Consider the following 15,398-nt stretch of genomic DNA (forward strand, 5'->3'; position numbering starts at 1 on the left):
TAATGAAAAATTCAGGAAGAAGTAATGAAACATTCATGAGGAAGTAATGAAACATTCATGAGGAAGTAATAAAACATTCATTAAGAAGTAATGAAGCATTCATTAAGAAGTAATGAAGCATTCATGAAGAAGTAATGAAAAATTCATGAAGAAGTCATGAAACATTCATGAGAAAGTAATGAAACATTCATGAAGAAATAATGAAACATTCATGAAGAAGTAATAAAACATTCATTAAGAAGTAATGAAGCATTCATTAAGAAGTAATGAAGCATTCATGAAGAAGTAATGAAAAATTCATGAAGAAGTCATGAAACATTCATGAGAAAGTAATGAAACATTCATGAGGAAGTAATGAAAAATTCAGGAAGAAGTAATAAAACATTCATGAAGAAGTAATGAAACATTCATGAGGAAGTAATGAAACATTCCTGATGAAGTAATGAAACATTCATGAGGAAGTAATGAAACATTCATGAGGAAGTAATGAAAAATTCAGGAAAAACTAATGTCATTCATGAAGATAACTATAATGATACATTTATGAAAATGATGACATTCATGAGGATAGAACAACACTTTTATGAAACAATAATGGTAGAGTGACAATTAGCTGATAAGTGGCTTATTTAATGACTTACCCAACCACAAAACCTAACAAGCTAAGTCATATACCAAAATGTTCGGCATAGTCTGAAGTTTATCAAAATGCCGGGCTATTAGATGACAACTTGTGGCGTTTTGAGAAATCCAAGATGGCCGCCAAGATGGCCGCCGAAATCTCAAAAGACACCTATCTGTCTATATAGACAATATAACACTACAATTTATTAACTTTTATTTGTTCTTTTGATATAATTAATAGAAATACACATAGTACATTAAATTAAAGACATATTAACATCAAAGTTAGAAATAATATATGATTTTTGACAATTTTAAGCCGAAAATATGGGAAAATTTGGGGTAGGGGGTAGTATTTATTTTGATATTTTCTTTATTTTCAGTCAAACATTTTTTTTTTTTAAATTCAAATGCTAGTTAAAACACAGGCAATTGCAAATAATAGCAATTGTATTGAAAAAATACATTTATATGATTATAAGGCGATTTATATGTGGGTGGTGTAATCTAAAATGAATCTCATCTAAGGTAAAATTTTGCAAAATGCAAATATATGATTTGCTGCTCAATGCTACGTGTATATCGCAAATCACTATGCATTATGCATAAATGCAACAGTTAACTTAATACTATAATGCATCATTTAGTGTAAGAAAGTAAAGAATGAAACAAAGCTTTTAAAATGGCTCCCTGTTTATGTATGCAAAAGCGTGACTTGTGGCAATTAACTATTACCTATTATAATAATGGGCTGCATGAACACTATAGCCGTGGAGGTAGGGCTTTAACTTTACATTATAGCAAATGTAAGTTAATATGGCACCCCACAAACACAATCTTCCATGTACTTTTTCTCTATATCTTTAATGATTAAGATAGGATAGAAAAAAGAGGACTTTACCAGCCAGTAACAGGACATGGGCAATAAAAGCGGATAACAAACTAACATACAGAAACAAACTGAGGCGAAGCCAAGATTTTTTCTTTGTGTTAACAGTTTTCATAACCTATGTCCCATTATCAGCTTGTAAAATCCTAATTAGCCCTTACCATGCTAAATTTCTATAATGTACTGGTCCATCTTAAGATGTGGACAGTATCATTTATCATTTGAAGGGATGTTTACTGAAAATTTTCTAACTGGATAGCGAACAGTGCAGACCATGATCAGACTGCACGGATGTAGTCTACACTGGCCGCAAAGACAAAATCAATCGTGTCCAGCATGGTAGGGGTTAAAATGCTTTAGCTGTTGCATGACACTGAGAAAGAACATAACTCTTAAGTGAAACTGTGATTTATATATCATCCTCATCATCACTACAAATGTTTGCCAGCATTGTAAAAAGATTTTGGCATATACTTTGACTGTCCAATGACCCTTCACACTGACATGCTGATGTGCAAGGTTGTTCATTTGAGGAACAAACACAATCATCCTTGCACTGATTATCACACGTGCACACCATGTCATTGAGGAGCTCTGGGGGAGACATTGGTTGTGACATGAATTGGGGAGTGTACAATCCAGATCCAGACTTAGTGTACCCAAAATCTAATGGATCAGGCAAATCAACATAAGGTGTTAATGCATTTCTCCAAATGTAGAGTTGGTACACGCATCTCAACAAATGTAACAAGAAGCTGTTACTTGTGGGAGGCAGTTTTCTTGGCTTTACCTTGCCAGCTTGAACAAGAAACCGTCTAAGTAAGTTCAAAGACAGACATTTGTCATGACCATAAAGAAGTCCGACGAAATAGGTAGCTGCCGATATCTGTGTTTGGTTAATTTCGGTTGTTTCTCCAAGACTGGCAAGCCCCGAAAGATTGGCAGCATGTTGACAGAGAATATTATACGCCTTTTTCTTTCCAATGCCATAGAAGGCGGAACATGTGTCGCACCCTGTCATGCAATAGACAGTCAGCAGGATAGATCTGTTAGCTGGTAGCAATTTTGAATGTATTGTATGTACTTTGATGTACCTTGTATTATCAGAGTGCATGCCCTTAGTGCCTGTTCTAAAGTACAACTCTGACAATCCAAGGCAACTATAATGGTGAACAAGTAGTACCAGGACATCTGTGTCGGGACTGAATAAGACAGCATTCTTTGCACCTTCAGAGGCGGCATGTACAAGATGCAGCAACATCCTAGTATCAGCCTCTTCCTGTGTGGAGAAAAGGGATTTGTCATACGCTACATACTCATTTGTCATTCTAAGTACTTTGTCATAGAGACCACCTGAGACAAAGACCTCTACACCATCAAGAAGAAGGACATGAGAATTAGCAGCAACATACATTGTAAATAGCTTCGTTAGTTCAGAACTGGACCTGCTACTAGTCAGGACACGTTTCCAATCTCCAATGACCATGTTGGGCTGGATTGAGACAGGGGCAATCGATAATACATTCTCACCACGTTTTTCTCGAGTTTGCATCTTCAAGCTGTTCTCATCATACCTGTCAAAAACAACATGTACATTTAAAACACCTGCACTCAGTCTTAGGATGTGATCCCAAAATGCTTCAGCCATTTGCTGGTAAGTGGCTTTTGACATCCTTGGTTGCAACATCTGTATAATGGCCATACCATCAAACACAACAGAATCAATATGTGATATGTCAGAACAATTCCTGATAACATTTTCAGGTCCGGCAAGATTTTCTAACTTCTGCATGAAATCTGATTTTTTGGTTGAACACATCGTACCATCATCTGCAAACAAACTTAAGGGAGCTGGGGCATTCTCGAAGGAAACAACACGTTCCAATGGAACCTTCTTGTATGCATTGATGGCAAGTAATCTGAGGTACATCTCTTCGCCATTGATGTTAAGGGTCTTGTTTTTTAGTTTTACTGATGCCTTTGTGGCTCCCATTGTCTTTACCTTTGTTCGAGGCATTGGATCAAAGAATTTTTTCTTCGGTGGCTGTTCACCTTTCACCTGAAATCGGTCACGTTCAAAATTGTGCAACATCGTTTCACCAGTAATGTGACATCCCAATAGACTTGCAGCAATCTCTGGTGGGGCTGGCACACCGGTGGCCATGTTTGTAAGGGTAGATGGGGGTGAAGTCAGACAAAACGGATCAATGAAGGTATCCTCTTCAAAGAGCTTAAGCATTTGATCAACAGACTCATTGCATGCTTTCCTATGGTAAGGAGTATCTGTGTGATGTTTCCCAGGGTCATGGTGTGATGGTTTCTGCCCTGATTGAAACTCCATTGCATACTTGGCTGTTAATGGTCTTGATAGGAACCATCGCATCAAAGCACTGTCATTGTGTGTTATTCCAACTATTCCACCTGATGATTTCAGACTTTTATTCTGAGTGACCTCCAATACGTAATCAATCCAAACACAATTAAACGTGCCATCTGTGAGTTTTGCTACGAACTTGCCTTTCTGAAAACTATCTAATAGAGTATCTGGCAGACGGTTCATGTTCATCACCATGTAAGGCATGTACCGTGCATACACAGTGCGGTTCGAACAAAAGAGAAACGGCAACAATATGGTCTTACTGTACATATAGGTATCCCAGAGTGCATGCCTTGAAGCTGCAAGGTAGAGTTTGAGGGGCAAAGAAACATGAGTCAAGTAATCATCCCAGAACTGAAATAGTGGTGAATTGAGCCTACCTTCAGCACGAAACATTTTCAAAAGTGGGCTGATTGTCACCTCGATCTGGTTGCCGATTTCAGCCAACACTGTGTCAGATCCATTTGATCTAATGTTGAGAAGCTTAAACTTCTCAAAAAGCGACAGCGGGATAGTGTGGCCATAGTCCTCTGCCCATCTGAAAAAATTAATCAACAGGCGCCTGTTTAGCACTTCGTCAACCATAAGCAATGCTCGAAGTGCACGATCAAAGTCTTTGCCTGACAGTATATGATCAGCGGTGTTTCGAGCAAAAACGTCTGACTCAACCAATAAGTGTTTCAGCCCAGCATCACCATAGATAAATCCGATACCACCAAAAAGACTCATCAGAAAATGCATTCCACCCTCAATCGGTACAACACCTTCAAATTCCTCAGGTCTAGACCACACAATTTCCAGAGCTTTGGTCAACAAACCCATATCAAATATTACTGGACACACAGATTGACCCAATGCATTTACTTGCTCTTTTGTGCGTTTAAGTGTTGTGTAAACAGTGTTTGGATCATTTGGAGGTGCCATGATGATTGGATTATACACAATTTCAGATGGTTCTTGAACTGAATCAGGAAATGCATGTGTTTGAAAAACAGTCCACGGCAGACATTCAGTGGTTACTAATCGATTAATGTTATACATTAACTCATTTGTGCGCATCTTCTGAGTTTCGGCGGGCTCGGATGGTTTGAGTTCGCTGATCTCAACTGGAGATAATGGTGGAATTGGCCTGCTTGTAGGTTTCTTGTACACCAGAGTATTTGATAGTCCAACACCTGCAACATTAATGCTTTATTAACAAATATGTTATTACAATGAATTTACTGTCGCTATTGAATTAATCTTATCGTTTATTGATCACCTAAATAGTATCAATTTCATATGCTCACATTGCTAATGTCAAGTAAGCTTGCAATATAATTATGCAGTTACTTACATGAATATCAAACATCCTATATTATGAAATGAACATGTTCTTTTACTGTCATGTCATTTTAAAAACATTTCTACTTATTATTACTTATTATATCAATATTCTTGTATAATAATAATAATAAGTCATCATCATTATTATAAAATATAACTATTCTTCTTATTATTATATTATATCGATAATAGTAAAACTAAAATATTACTCTACGTGTTATTTTATTATACCTGGTAGACTTGATAGATTGATTGACCGTTCTGACACTCTAGGTATGCGCTCTGATGCACACCGGTTTCTTCCAGTTACCAGGATACTTGTCATGGCATGTGTAGACTGTTTCCCACTAAGCGTTGCTTCGTTGTGGTCCCAGTTGTCCGCTGCAACTACGATTAGGTCATCATCAGGTCTTTCTTCCCGTGACATATGAGCAGGGATAATTGCACCTTTATAAAAAAGATCATGATTACACTCCAGCCAAACATGATTACACCTTAAAGAATTTTTTAGTGATTATTGTTATTGTTGCTGTGAAATTTCATTTGTATTTAAATAAGTATTGTATAATTATAATGTTATATAAGGAGAGAATTTCAAATAAGCTCAGAGTTTCCTACTCAATCCTGTATACCTTTGTTATATATAATGTACATATTTTAAATGAATTGTGATTAATAAATATTGTTTACACCAAATAATTATTAGACTAAATACATTGTATATTTTTAAAATGGCTATCAGCCGTTCACGGAAAGCACTTTTATATAAAAGGCAGTCTGCAGATAATAAGTGGTCGGTTTGATCACCTGTGAATAATGACCACCATTACAAAACATGTCTGCAAAGACCACCATTTTTAACTCTTGTCAGACCATTATAACATGTTGATAAAGACCAAACATTTCTGAAACCATTGGTGATCTTTAAATAGAGATTTAACTGTAACTGTTATTTGACATGAGATTTATTATTATATATACCTGAAAATGTCTTCTTCTGCATGGATGATGCATGTAATGCTGCAGATGTTAAGAACTGTCTATATTCGTTGTAAGACAATGTGTATCCGTGACTGTGTAAATCCTCTATCAATTTCTTACTCCCGAATGAGTGGTGGAGATATATGGATAATCCGAGGTGTTTGGGAGTTATCACATGTTTAACTAGATATGTGATATCTGAACACACAGATACTATTCTCTGGTCTGGATCATTATGACTATCTTCTAGTTTTGAATCAGAGGCTACCCAATTTACAAATTGGAACAATAAAGGATCTAAGAATTTGACCTGTTCGTTAATGTTGATCTCATCTTCAGAAAAGTACATATTGTCAAGGCCATGTGACTGCTGAATTCGTCTTCTCAATATAACAGCTGCTTCATACAAAACTGTGTTTTCATTTGCATTTTCATCTAAGAATACACTGGACAGGCATTCTTCAATATCATTCTGTTCGGCTGCCGACTGAAAAGACTTCTCTAACTTGACATACTTTGCTAACGCTTCATCAACATCAATCTCTCGTGAACAAACGAGGTCGGTGGTACCTTCCCGTGGAATAAACATAAGTTCCGGCCAAACTTTTCCAAAGGCAACTTTTAATCTGTTAGTGCGCATCATCGAAACTCCAATTTCCATTCCGTGTTTTTCAAAAAGTTCAATCATTCTCGATTTTAAATCAGTCAATTCAAGTACACTTTGTTTTGTTTCAATCTCAATATGTAACTCATTTTTCAACTGTGTACATACTTTTTCTAAAATGCTCTGGTCAAGAACTTTATCAGTATTTGGGCTAGCCAAATTCAGCAGATACTTAGACAAGCAATTTTTGTTTTTACTGCCCCTATGATATCTAGCCTCCACAGACACCAAATCTCCTTTACAACTTAACAATCTTGAGTGTAAGTTCATGTCATTTTTTGATGAAGATATATTTAATAGTTGTGAATACATTTTAGAATTTTCATCAATTGATCCTTCAACCATTGACCATTTAGAACGATGTTTGGTGCTACACTTGCACCCACATATGAAACAATTTTCTTTCCAATTAAACTGATCTGACTGTGACCTGGTATACTTTGGTGGTGTCGCAAGATCACTATTTGATGTAGAGGCACCATTTTCTACATCTGGTTTGGAATTAAATGGTTTTAAATATATAAATTTTGTTCGACAGTTTTTATGATATGACAATTTTACATCACCATTTCTAATGTTGTCTTCATTTACGACAATATTTTGTGATATTTCATTATTTTGTTCCTTGCAAATAGATAGCAATGTATCAAACTTAAGTGGGTTTAGTGTTTGTTTGCCAGTTGAAGTAAACTGCTTTTGACAAAAACAGCAATAGTCTAAAAATAACACAACCTCATTGAAAATACCACCCCCTACCCCCCAATTTCATCCAAAAGTTTGACTATAAAAGTCAAAATTCAAATATAAATAATCAGTTGGGTGCTGAAAAGTGATCAGATAATATAAATCATGTGTACTCGTATCAATTATATTAAAAGAACAAATAAAAGTGAATAAACAGTTGTGTTATTCTGTCTATATAGACAGATAGGTGTCTTTTGAGATCTCGGCGGCCATCTTGGTGGCCATCTTGGATTTCTCAAAACGCCACAAGTTGCCATCTTATAGCCCGGCATTTTGATTAACTTCAGACTATGCCGAACATTTCGATATATGACTCAGCTTGTTAGGTTTTATGGTCGGGTCCAAAAAAAATTGGACCTGATTGTCACCCTACCATAATGACATTCATAAAGATATACTGATTCAGTCGTGAAAAATAACGACATTCAAGAAACACTGACTTTTATGAAGAAATAATGACACATCAATGAAGATATAATGACACTTATGAAGAAAAAAATACATATTTCTGAAAAAATAATAGAAAAAAATGAAATTAATGTAAAAATCATGGCAGTCCTATATTGAACATTCTAGCATAAAACAGCTGTAATTGTAGCTTTCAAGGTGTGTTTCTACAGGAGGGTAACAATCTGTTAACAAGGAGATGAAATACTGTATACACATCTTCTCATGAATGCATGTTCTATGGTGAAATGTAAACATAATACCACCCTGTAATGCATACTTAAAATACTTTTGAAAGGAAATTATCGCTTAATTAAAATAATACCAATTGAATTATTTTACACATTTTATGCTACAACAGCATAAGCACATAACTGTTTCCTGGTATAGCATCTGTAGTATCCCTTGGCATCTTTGCCCTCAGTATTCTGCAGATGTTCTAACACAAAACTCAGTTATCCCATTTCATCAATAGTAGTAATTACACTACATATAATTCTCATGTATTTTTTTTATCTTATTAGTCTGTTTCTTTGACATCTTAAATCAACATCTACACATGAAGTAGATTTTGAGGAAAAAAGTTTTCTTATAACAATTTTATTTAAACTTTGCAATACATATAAGAACATTGTGACTGAAAAATAGATTATGCCAAATAAATAGAAAGACCAACTTCCGTGAATTTCTGTCTAAAGACTAGTAAAGGTGTTTGAAGAAGTAACAGTCACAGTAAATAAATAGCTAGAAGTTTCATATTTAGAAAACACAAAAAGATACTTCATGATTCAAACAGACTGGAAAGATAAATTTTCAATTTCAGTCTACACAAAAAGATATGAAAATCTCTGAAAACTTCAGGCAAGCATACTTTACCTTATTTTGTTGTTTTGATTTTATTTTTCCAATAGCCTGTGGTCCCAGTGGTTGTTTTATGGGAGGCCCTGACACTGGTTTTTTGGGTCTTTGTGGAGAACCTATCAATAAATATAAAATAATGACAAGAGAGCAACAGTGGCCCTAAGACCCTCATCTGATCTGACTGCTTGACCTTGAATATTATGTATGACAAACTGAATCATGAGTGGTAACATCTAAATTTTGTAATAAAAAAGCATAAAACAGGTCAAGATCCCCAGATAAAATTGGAGGTTCGTTTAGCATAATATTTTTACTGTTAAACACTTATACGATTTATTTTTAAGAAGAATGCACAATTATTAGGGCATGTTGGAACCCCTGCTTCTTCACAATATTGTAATCAAGATGATCCAATTGCTTACAAACTATATGATATATATCAAAATAATGCACTTACATGTATAAAGGGAGAATTACATGTTCAAATGCTTATTAGTTTCAGTTCCTCAGGTCACAGTACTTACCTGGTGGTTTGACTGGAGCTGAAGACGCTGGCGTTGGTCTGGGGGGTCCTCCTGAGGGTCGCTGAGGGGGCGGAGGTTTTGCTGGGGGTCCAGGTCTCTGTGGAGGGCCAGGTTTACTGACAGACTGCTACATGATAAATAAAATGAGTTCAATTTTATACATTCGTACATCATAAAGTTATATGTGTTAAATAGAGTTTCGAGAAGAGCTCTACCTAACAGGGCACAGTGGAACAGGGCAGTAAAAACACACAAACTAGAAACTAGAACATGTTTTTGTCACAAAAACGTATGTCTCCCCCTAGGTATTCTACTGATGGAAGAGGGGCATGTTTGTTGGTATGCAGGGCAAAAGTCAAAACATCAGTTGCAGTTGGTTTTAACGGATTCAATACATGAAGGTGAAGGCAGTTTCATCGAAATCTGTCCAGCAGTTTGACCTATTAAAGCCTGACAAGATTTTTCGATCTTTAGCTCTGGCGGCCATTTTGTGCAGCGAAGCGGAACATGTCAGCCATATGCACAACTAGTCTTGGTACTGATCAATCCTGTAAAGTTTCGTTGAAATCCGGCCAGCAGTTTGACCTGTGAAAGCCAGACAAGATTTTTCTAATTTGAGCTCTTGTGGCCATTTTGTGCAGTGAAGTGGAATGTGCTAGCGATATGCACAACTAGGCTTGGTACTGATCAATTCCTGTGAAGTTTCGTTGAAATCCGGCCAGCAGTTTGACCTGTGAAATCCGGATTAGCTTAATGCGGACGGACTGACAGACAGGCGGCGAAGGCAAAAACAATATGTTTCCCCCACCTACAGGGGAAACATAACAAGAGTTGTCTGCAAGTACTTTTACCTTGGAAATGATCAAAAACACTGTATTATGCAGTTTTTGACAAGCGGCAAATTAGGGGCTACAAACATTCACAGAAGTATATCAGACACAATAATACCCAAAAACTTAACTGCTTAAGCATGTAAAAACAGTCTTGGGTAAAATTACAGGTAAGATTACACATAAATTTGACAAGTAATGGGTCACTTAGCCTTAACACATTTTTCAATTTTAATTTTACCATCTTTGTAATCATGAGCTGAAATTAACACTCCATAATATATCATAAAGCAACCACAAATCACTGTATACTAGTTCATGACAGCAGTCCAATATGTTAAAGGATATTTTTATACAAACAAAAAAGAATGGAAATACAAGTAGTGCAAAGAATGATCCTACTGATAAAACCAAAATCAAGATATTGTCTTCTAATGACACTTAGTTATCATGTTACGTTTGAAAGCTGTAGCTGTTACAGTCAAACTTCGTCTGCTCGAACTTGGAAAATTCGTACACCACCCAACGTCAGGTTCTGGCAAAATATCTATATAACGTATATTTTTCATTGGCTTGAACTACTGATAACTCACAAATTTTGCTTGTCCAGTCGAGTTCAAGTGAACAAACTTCGACTGTATATTTTCTGACTACCGAAGTGTCCAGAACAGACAGATAGAAATTGAATAAACAAAACCATAAAACAATATGTCATGTTTTCTCAAACCAGACCCATAAAAATAATTGCTGTATTTCTTTTGACAGAATTCTATGTTCTACGCAGACTCAGTTTGACGGTTCTCTAAAAATTACAGACTCAGATTCTATAATCTCTCCAATGTCCTCTATCACAGTAACAAGTTTCATTAAATTATCTATTATTTTTCAAAGTTATTGCAGAATGAGAATATTGCAGACGGAAGGTCAACCAACAGGGGATAAATTATTACATTAAAACATTAAGTACAGTGAAACACCGCTCGCTCGAGCATCGATGACTTGAGCACCCGGGCTCGCTGGAGCAATTCATGTGGTCCCGGCCGATTTCCTTCTATTTTCTATGTGAAATTACCATGGCTGGGTCGAGCATTGATAACTCGATCGCTCGAGCATGACACCTGGTCCCTGTGTATTAATTTACTCTTTGTTGCTTATGGCAAACTCGAGCAGAGGTGTCAAAACTTTTCATACCTTCGGTGGCCAGAATGTATCGGTTAATTTAGAATTTTCGAACGTTGTGAGAATTGCATTGTCTATTCTCCGACTATCTTAAATGTTTGTTTGTTGGTATATTTGATCTGATAATGAGATTAATTTTTGATGAAAGGTGGAAGAAAAATTTTATTGATCGAAATTGTTATTAATTTTTTACTTTTTTCTGCGGGATCGAGAAGATAATTATGAGATCTTAATATTTTAATCAACATTTGTTTGCATGCAAATAAAGGAAATAAGATAGCCTTTTCATAAAATTGAGACGATAATTATGAGATCTTAATTTGGAGAAGAAAATTGCGAATTTTATTACAGTATTTCAAATAAAAAAAATATAAAATGTCTTAGCTGTTTCTTCACATCTGCCATTTATGATCTATCATAAATAACGTTTGTAATACGTTTTTTGAAAATGTCACGAGTGTGTTATTTTTACGCATCACCGTTTCCTCTGCAAATGGTCTCGGTGACAACTGGTAAAACAAACTTCAATTTTCTTCATATGTTGGTCAATGTTTGGGCTGCTCGAAACCATGGATAACTCGAGCATTTTGTTCATCCCCTTGCGACCTCGAGCGAGCGGTGTTTCACTGTATATAAGAATCTCAATTAATACCTCTGGCATAGCTCCCCGTACCCTTGAAACTTGCTCAGGAACAATAACTGTGTCTGAAACATTCTGCTGTGGTTGTTGTGGTGGAGTTGTTTCCCTTGGCCTTGCTGTAGGTGGAGGTGGTCTAGGCCTGCTTGCAGGTTGTGGCCGTGCTGGGGGAAGACCTGCATTTTCTAGACTTGTGTTTGAGCCGGATAACATTACATCAGCGGGACTTTGTGTTCCTGTAGAAAACACAATGTTTACTCTCAAATTACAGATTCAAGGCAATCATTCATTAACACCAGCATGAATAATTGTTTCCATCTTAAACCTAGCAAGCCAATTTACTTTCAAAAACCTTACAATAATTTCTTGATGATATTATGGGGAAACTGAAACTCAACTACAAACAAGGCAATCATAACACCGACGGATGCTCACCAAAATTACTGTAGCAAACTTCTCAAGTTACTGGCCAGAAATGGATTGCCATGTTCTGGTACCTGTGACATTGACCTTTAATGGGGTGGCCCCAAAATCAATAGGGGTCATCTACTCTGCATGTCCAATCATCCTATGAAGTTTCAACATTCTGGGTCAAGTGGTTTTCAAGTAATTGCTCGGAAATGGTTTTCCATGTTCAGGCCCCTGTGACCTCAACCTTTAAAAGAGTGACCCCAAAATCGATAGGGATCATCTACTTTGCATGTCCAATCACCCTATGAAGTTTCAATATCCTGGGTCAACTGGTTGTCAAGTTATTGATTGAAAATGATTTACCATGCTTACCACCTTTCATCAAGTGACCCAAAAATCAACAAGGGTCATCTACTCTGCATGTCCAATCATCCTATGAAGTTTCAACATCCTGGGACAAGTGGTTCTCAAGGTATTGAGCAAAAATGGGGTCATCTACTCTGTAAGCCCTATCATCCTATGAAGTTTGAAGGTTCTAGGTCAAATGGTTCTCCAGTTAATGACCGAAAGTGATGTGTGATGGACAGATGCCCCCTGTGACCTTGACCTTAGATGGAGTGACCCCAAAAACAATAGGGGTTATCTACTCTGTAAGTCCTATCAACCTTTGAAGTTTGAAGGTTCTAGGTTCTCAAACTAGAGCTGTCTCAAGAGTGATGAATTATACCCCCAAAATATGGCCTTGTCACAGAAGTAAGCCAATGTCTAAGTCAAACCTCAAAATCAATAGGGGTCATCTGCTGGTTATGACCAACCTCCCTATCAACTTTCGTGGGTCCTAGGCCCAAGCATGCTCAAGTTATCATCTAGAAACCATTTTAACTGTTCAGTGTCATTGTGACCTTGATCCTTGACCTACTGACCTCAAAGTCAAACTTTACCTGTATTTTATGATGTTACACCTGTGTACCAAAACTTATGATCCTAGGCCCAAACCTTCTCAAGTTATCATCCGGAAACCATTTAACTGTTCTGGGTCACTGTGACCTTGACTTTTGACCTCAAAGTCAAACTTGACCTGTATTTTATGATGTTACACCTGTGTACCAAAAATTATTTAAATCTGACCAACCTTTCATGAGTTATTGTCTGGAAACCATGAAAACCAACAGCTCGGCAAAGCGACAGACAAGCTCACTCCTATATACCCCCAAACTTTGTTTTGTGGGGGTATATTTACTGATTGGAAATGGATTTCCATGTTCCCCTGTGAGCTAGACCTTTAACAGAGTGACCCCAAAATCAATAGGGGTCATCTACTGCCTGCATGTCCAATCATTCTATAACGTTTCGACATTCTGGGTCAGGTGGTTTTCAAGTTATTGATCGTAAAAGGTTTTCCATGTTCAGGCCCCTGTGACCCTGACCTTTGATTGAGTGACCCAAAAAACAATAGGGGTCACCTACTCCATAAGCCCTGCCACCCTATGAAGTTTGAAGGTTCTAGGTGAAATGCTTCTCCAGTTATTGATCGGAAATGAAGTGTGACGAATGGACAGGGCAAAAACAATATGTCTATGAACACTTACCAGATTTTGAGGCATTACTGTCCAACCTTGATGAAGGTAGGGGTTCTGCAAGAACACTAACCAGATTTTGGTGAGTTAATGTCCGACCTTGATGAAGGTAGGGGTTCTGCAAGAACACTAACCAGATTTTGGTGAGTTAATGTCCGACCTTGATGAAGGTAGGGGTTCTGCAAGAACACTTACCAGATTTTGGGGCTTTACTGTCCGACCTTGATGAGGGTAGGGGTTCTTCAAGAACACTAACCAGATTTTGAGGCGTTACTGTCCGACCTTGATGAAGGTAGGGGATCTGCAAGAACACTTACCAGATTTTGGTGAGTTAATGTCCGACGTTGATGAGGGTAGGGGTTCCGCAAGAACACTTACCAGATTTTGGGGTGTTACTGTCCAACCTTGATGAAGGTAGGGGTTCCGCAAGAACACTTACCAGATTTTGGGGAGTTACTGTCCGACCTTGATGAAGGTAGGGGTTCCGCAAGAACACTTACCAGATTCTGGGGAGTTACTGTCCGACCTTGATGAAGGTAGGGGTTCCGCAAGAACACTTACCAGATCCTGGGGAGTTACTGTCCGACCTTGATGAAGGTAGGGGTTCCGCAAGAACACTTACCAGATTCTGGGGAGTTACTGTCCGACCTTGATGAAGGTAGGGGTTCCGCAAGAACACTTACCAGATTCTGGGGAGTTACTGTCCGACCTTGATGAAGGTAGGGGTTCCGCAAGAACACTTACCAGATTCTGGGGAGTTACTGTCCGACCTTGATGAAGGTAGGGGATCCGCAAGAACACTTACCAGATTTTGGGGAGTTACTGTCCGACCTTGATGAAGGTAGGGGATCTGCAAGAACACTTACCAGATTTTGGGGAGTTACTGTCCAACCTTGATGAAGGTAGGGGTTCTGCAAGAACACTTACCAGATTTTGGGGAGTTACTGTCCAACCTTGATGAAGGTAGGGGTTCTGCAAGAACACTTACCAGATTTTGGGGAGTTACTGTCCAACCATGATGGGGGTAGGGGTTCAGTGAAAACACTTACCAGATTTTGGGGAGTTACTGTCCAACCTTGATGGGGGTAGGGGTCTGCAAGAACACTTACCAGATTTTGGGGAGTTACTGTCCGACCTTGATGAAGGTAGGGGTTCTGCAAGAACACTTACCAGATTTTGGGGAGTTACTGTCCAACCTTGATGAAGGTAGGGGTTCTGCAAGAACACTTACCAGATTTTGGAGAGTTACTGTCCAACCTTGATGAGGTTAGGGGTTCTGCAAGAACACTTACCAGATTTTGGAGAGTTACTGTCCAACCTTGATGAG

The 15,398-nt window shown here is 37.6% G+C and overlaps 2 protein-coding genes across 2 annotated transcripts in view; both read right to left on the reverse strand.

Annotated features, from left to right (window-relative positions):
* Positions 1-15,398, reverse strand: part of LOC123535932 (synaptojanin-1-like) — a 100,012-nt gene that overhangs the window by 18,001 nt on the left and 66,613 nt on the right. Inside the window, exons 22-24 of the mRNA XM_053529198.1 lie at positions 12,099-12,319; positions 9,438-9,564; positions 8,929-9,029 (exon numbers count right to left, since the gene is read on the reverse strand). Of these exons, the coding sequence (XP_053385173.1) occupies positions 8,929-9,029; positions 9,438-9,564; positions 12,099-12,319 (449 nt within the window). The remainder of the gene's footprint in view (positions 1-8,928; positions 9,030-9,437; positions 9,565-12,098; positions 12,320-15,398) is intronic.
* On the reverse strand, positions 724-7,663 carry LOC123558425 (uncharacterized). The gene is made up of 3 exons (XM_053529199.1): positions 6,198-7,663; positions 5,448-5,663; positions 724-5,065 (listed from the first exon to the last, which is right to left on the reverse strand). Exons 1-3 carry the CDS (start codon positions 7,204-7,206, stop codon positions 1,923-1,925), a joined length of 4,368 nt encoding a protein of 1,455 aa, XP_053385174.1. The 5' UTR covers positions 7,207-7,663; the 3' UTR covers positions 724-1,922.

The sequence above is a fragment of the Mercenaria mercenaria genome, chromosome 17 (genome assembly GCF_021730395.1).
Source record: "Mercenaria mercenaria strain notata chromosome 17, MADL_Memer_1, whole genome shotgun sequence".
NCBI classification, from domain to species: Eukaryota; Metazoa; Mollusca; class Bivalvia; order Venerida; family Veneridae; genus Mercenaria; species Mercenaria mercenaria.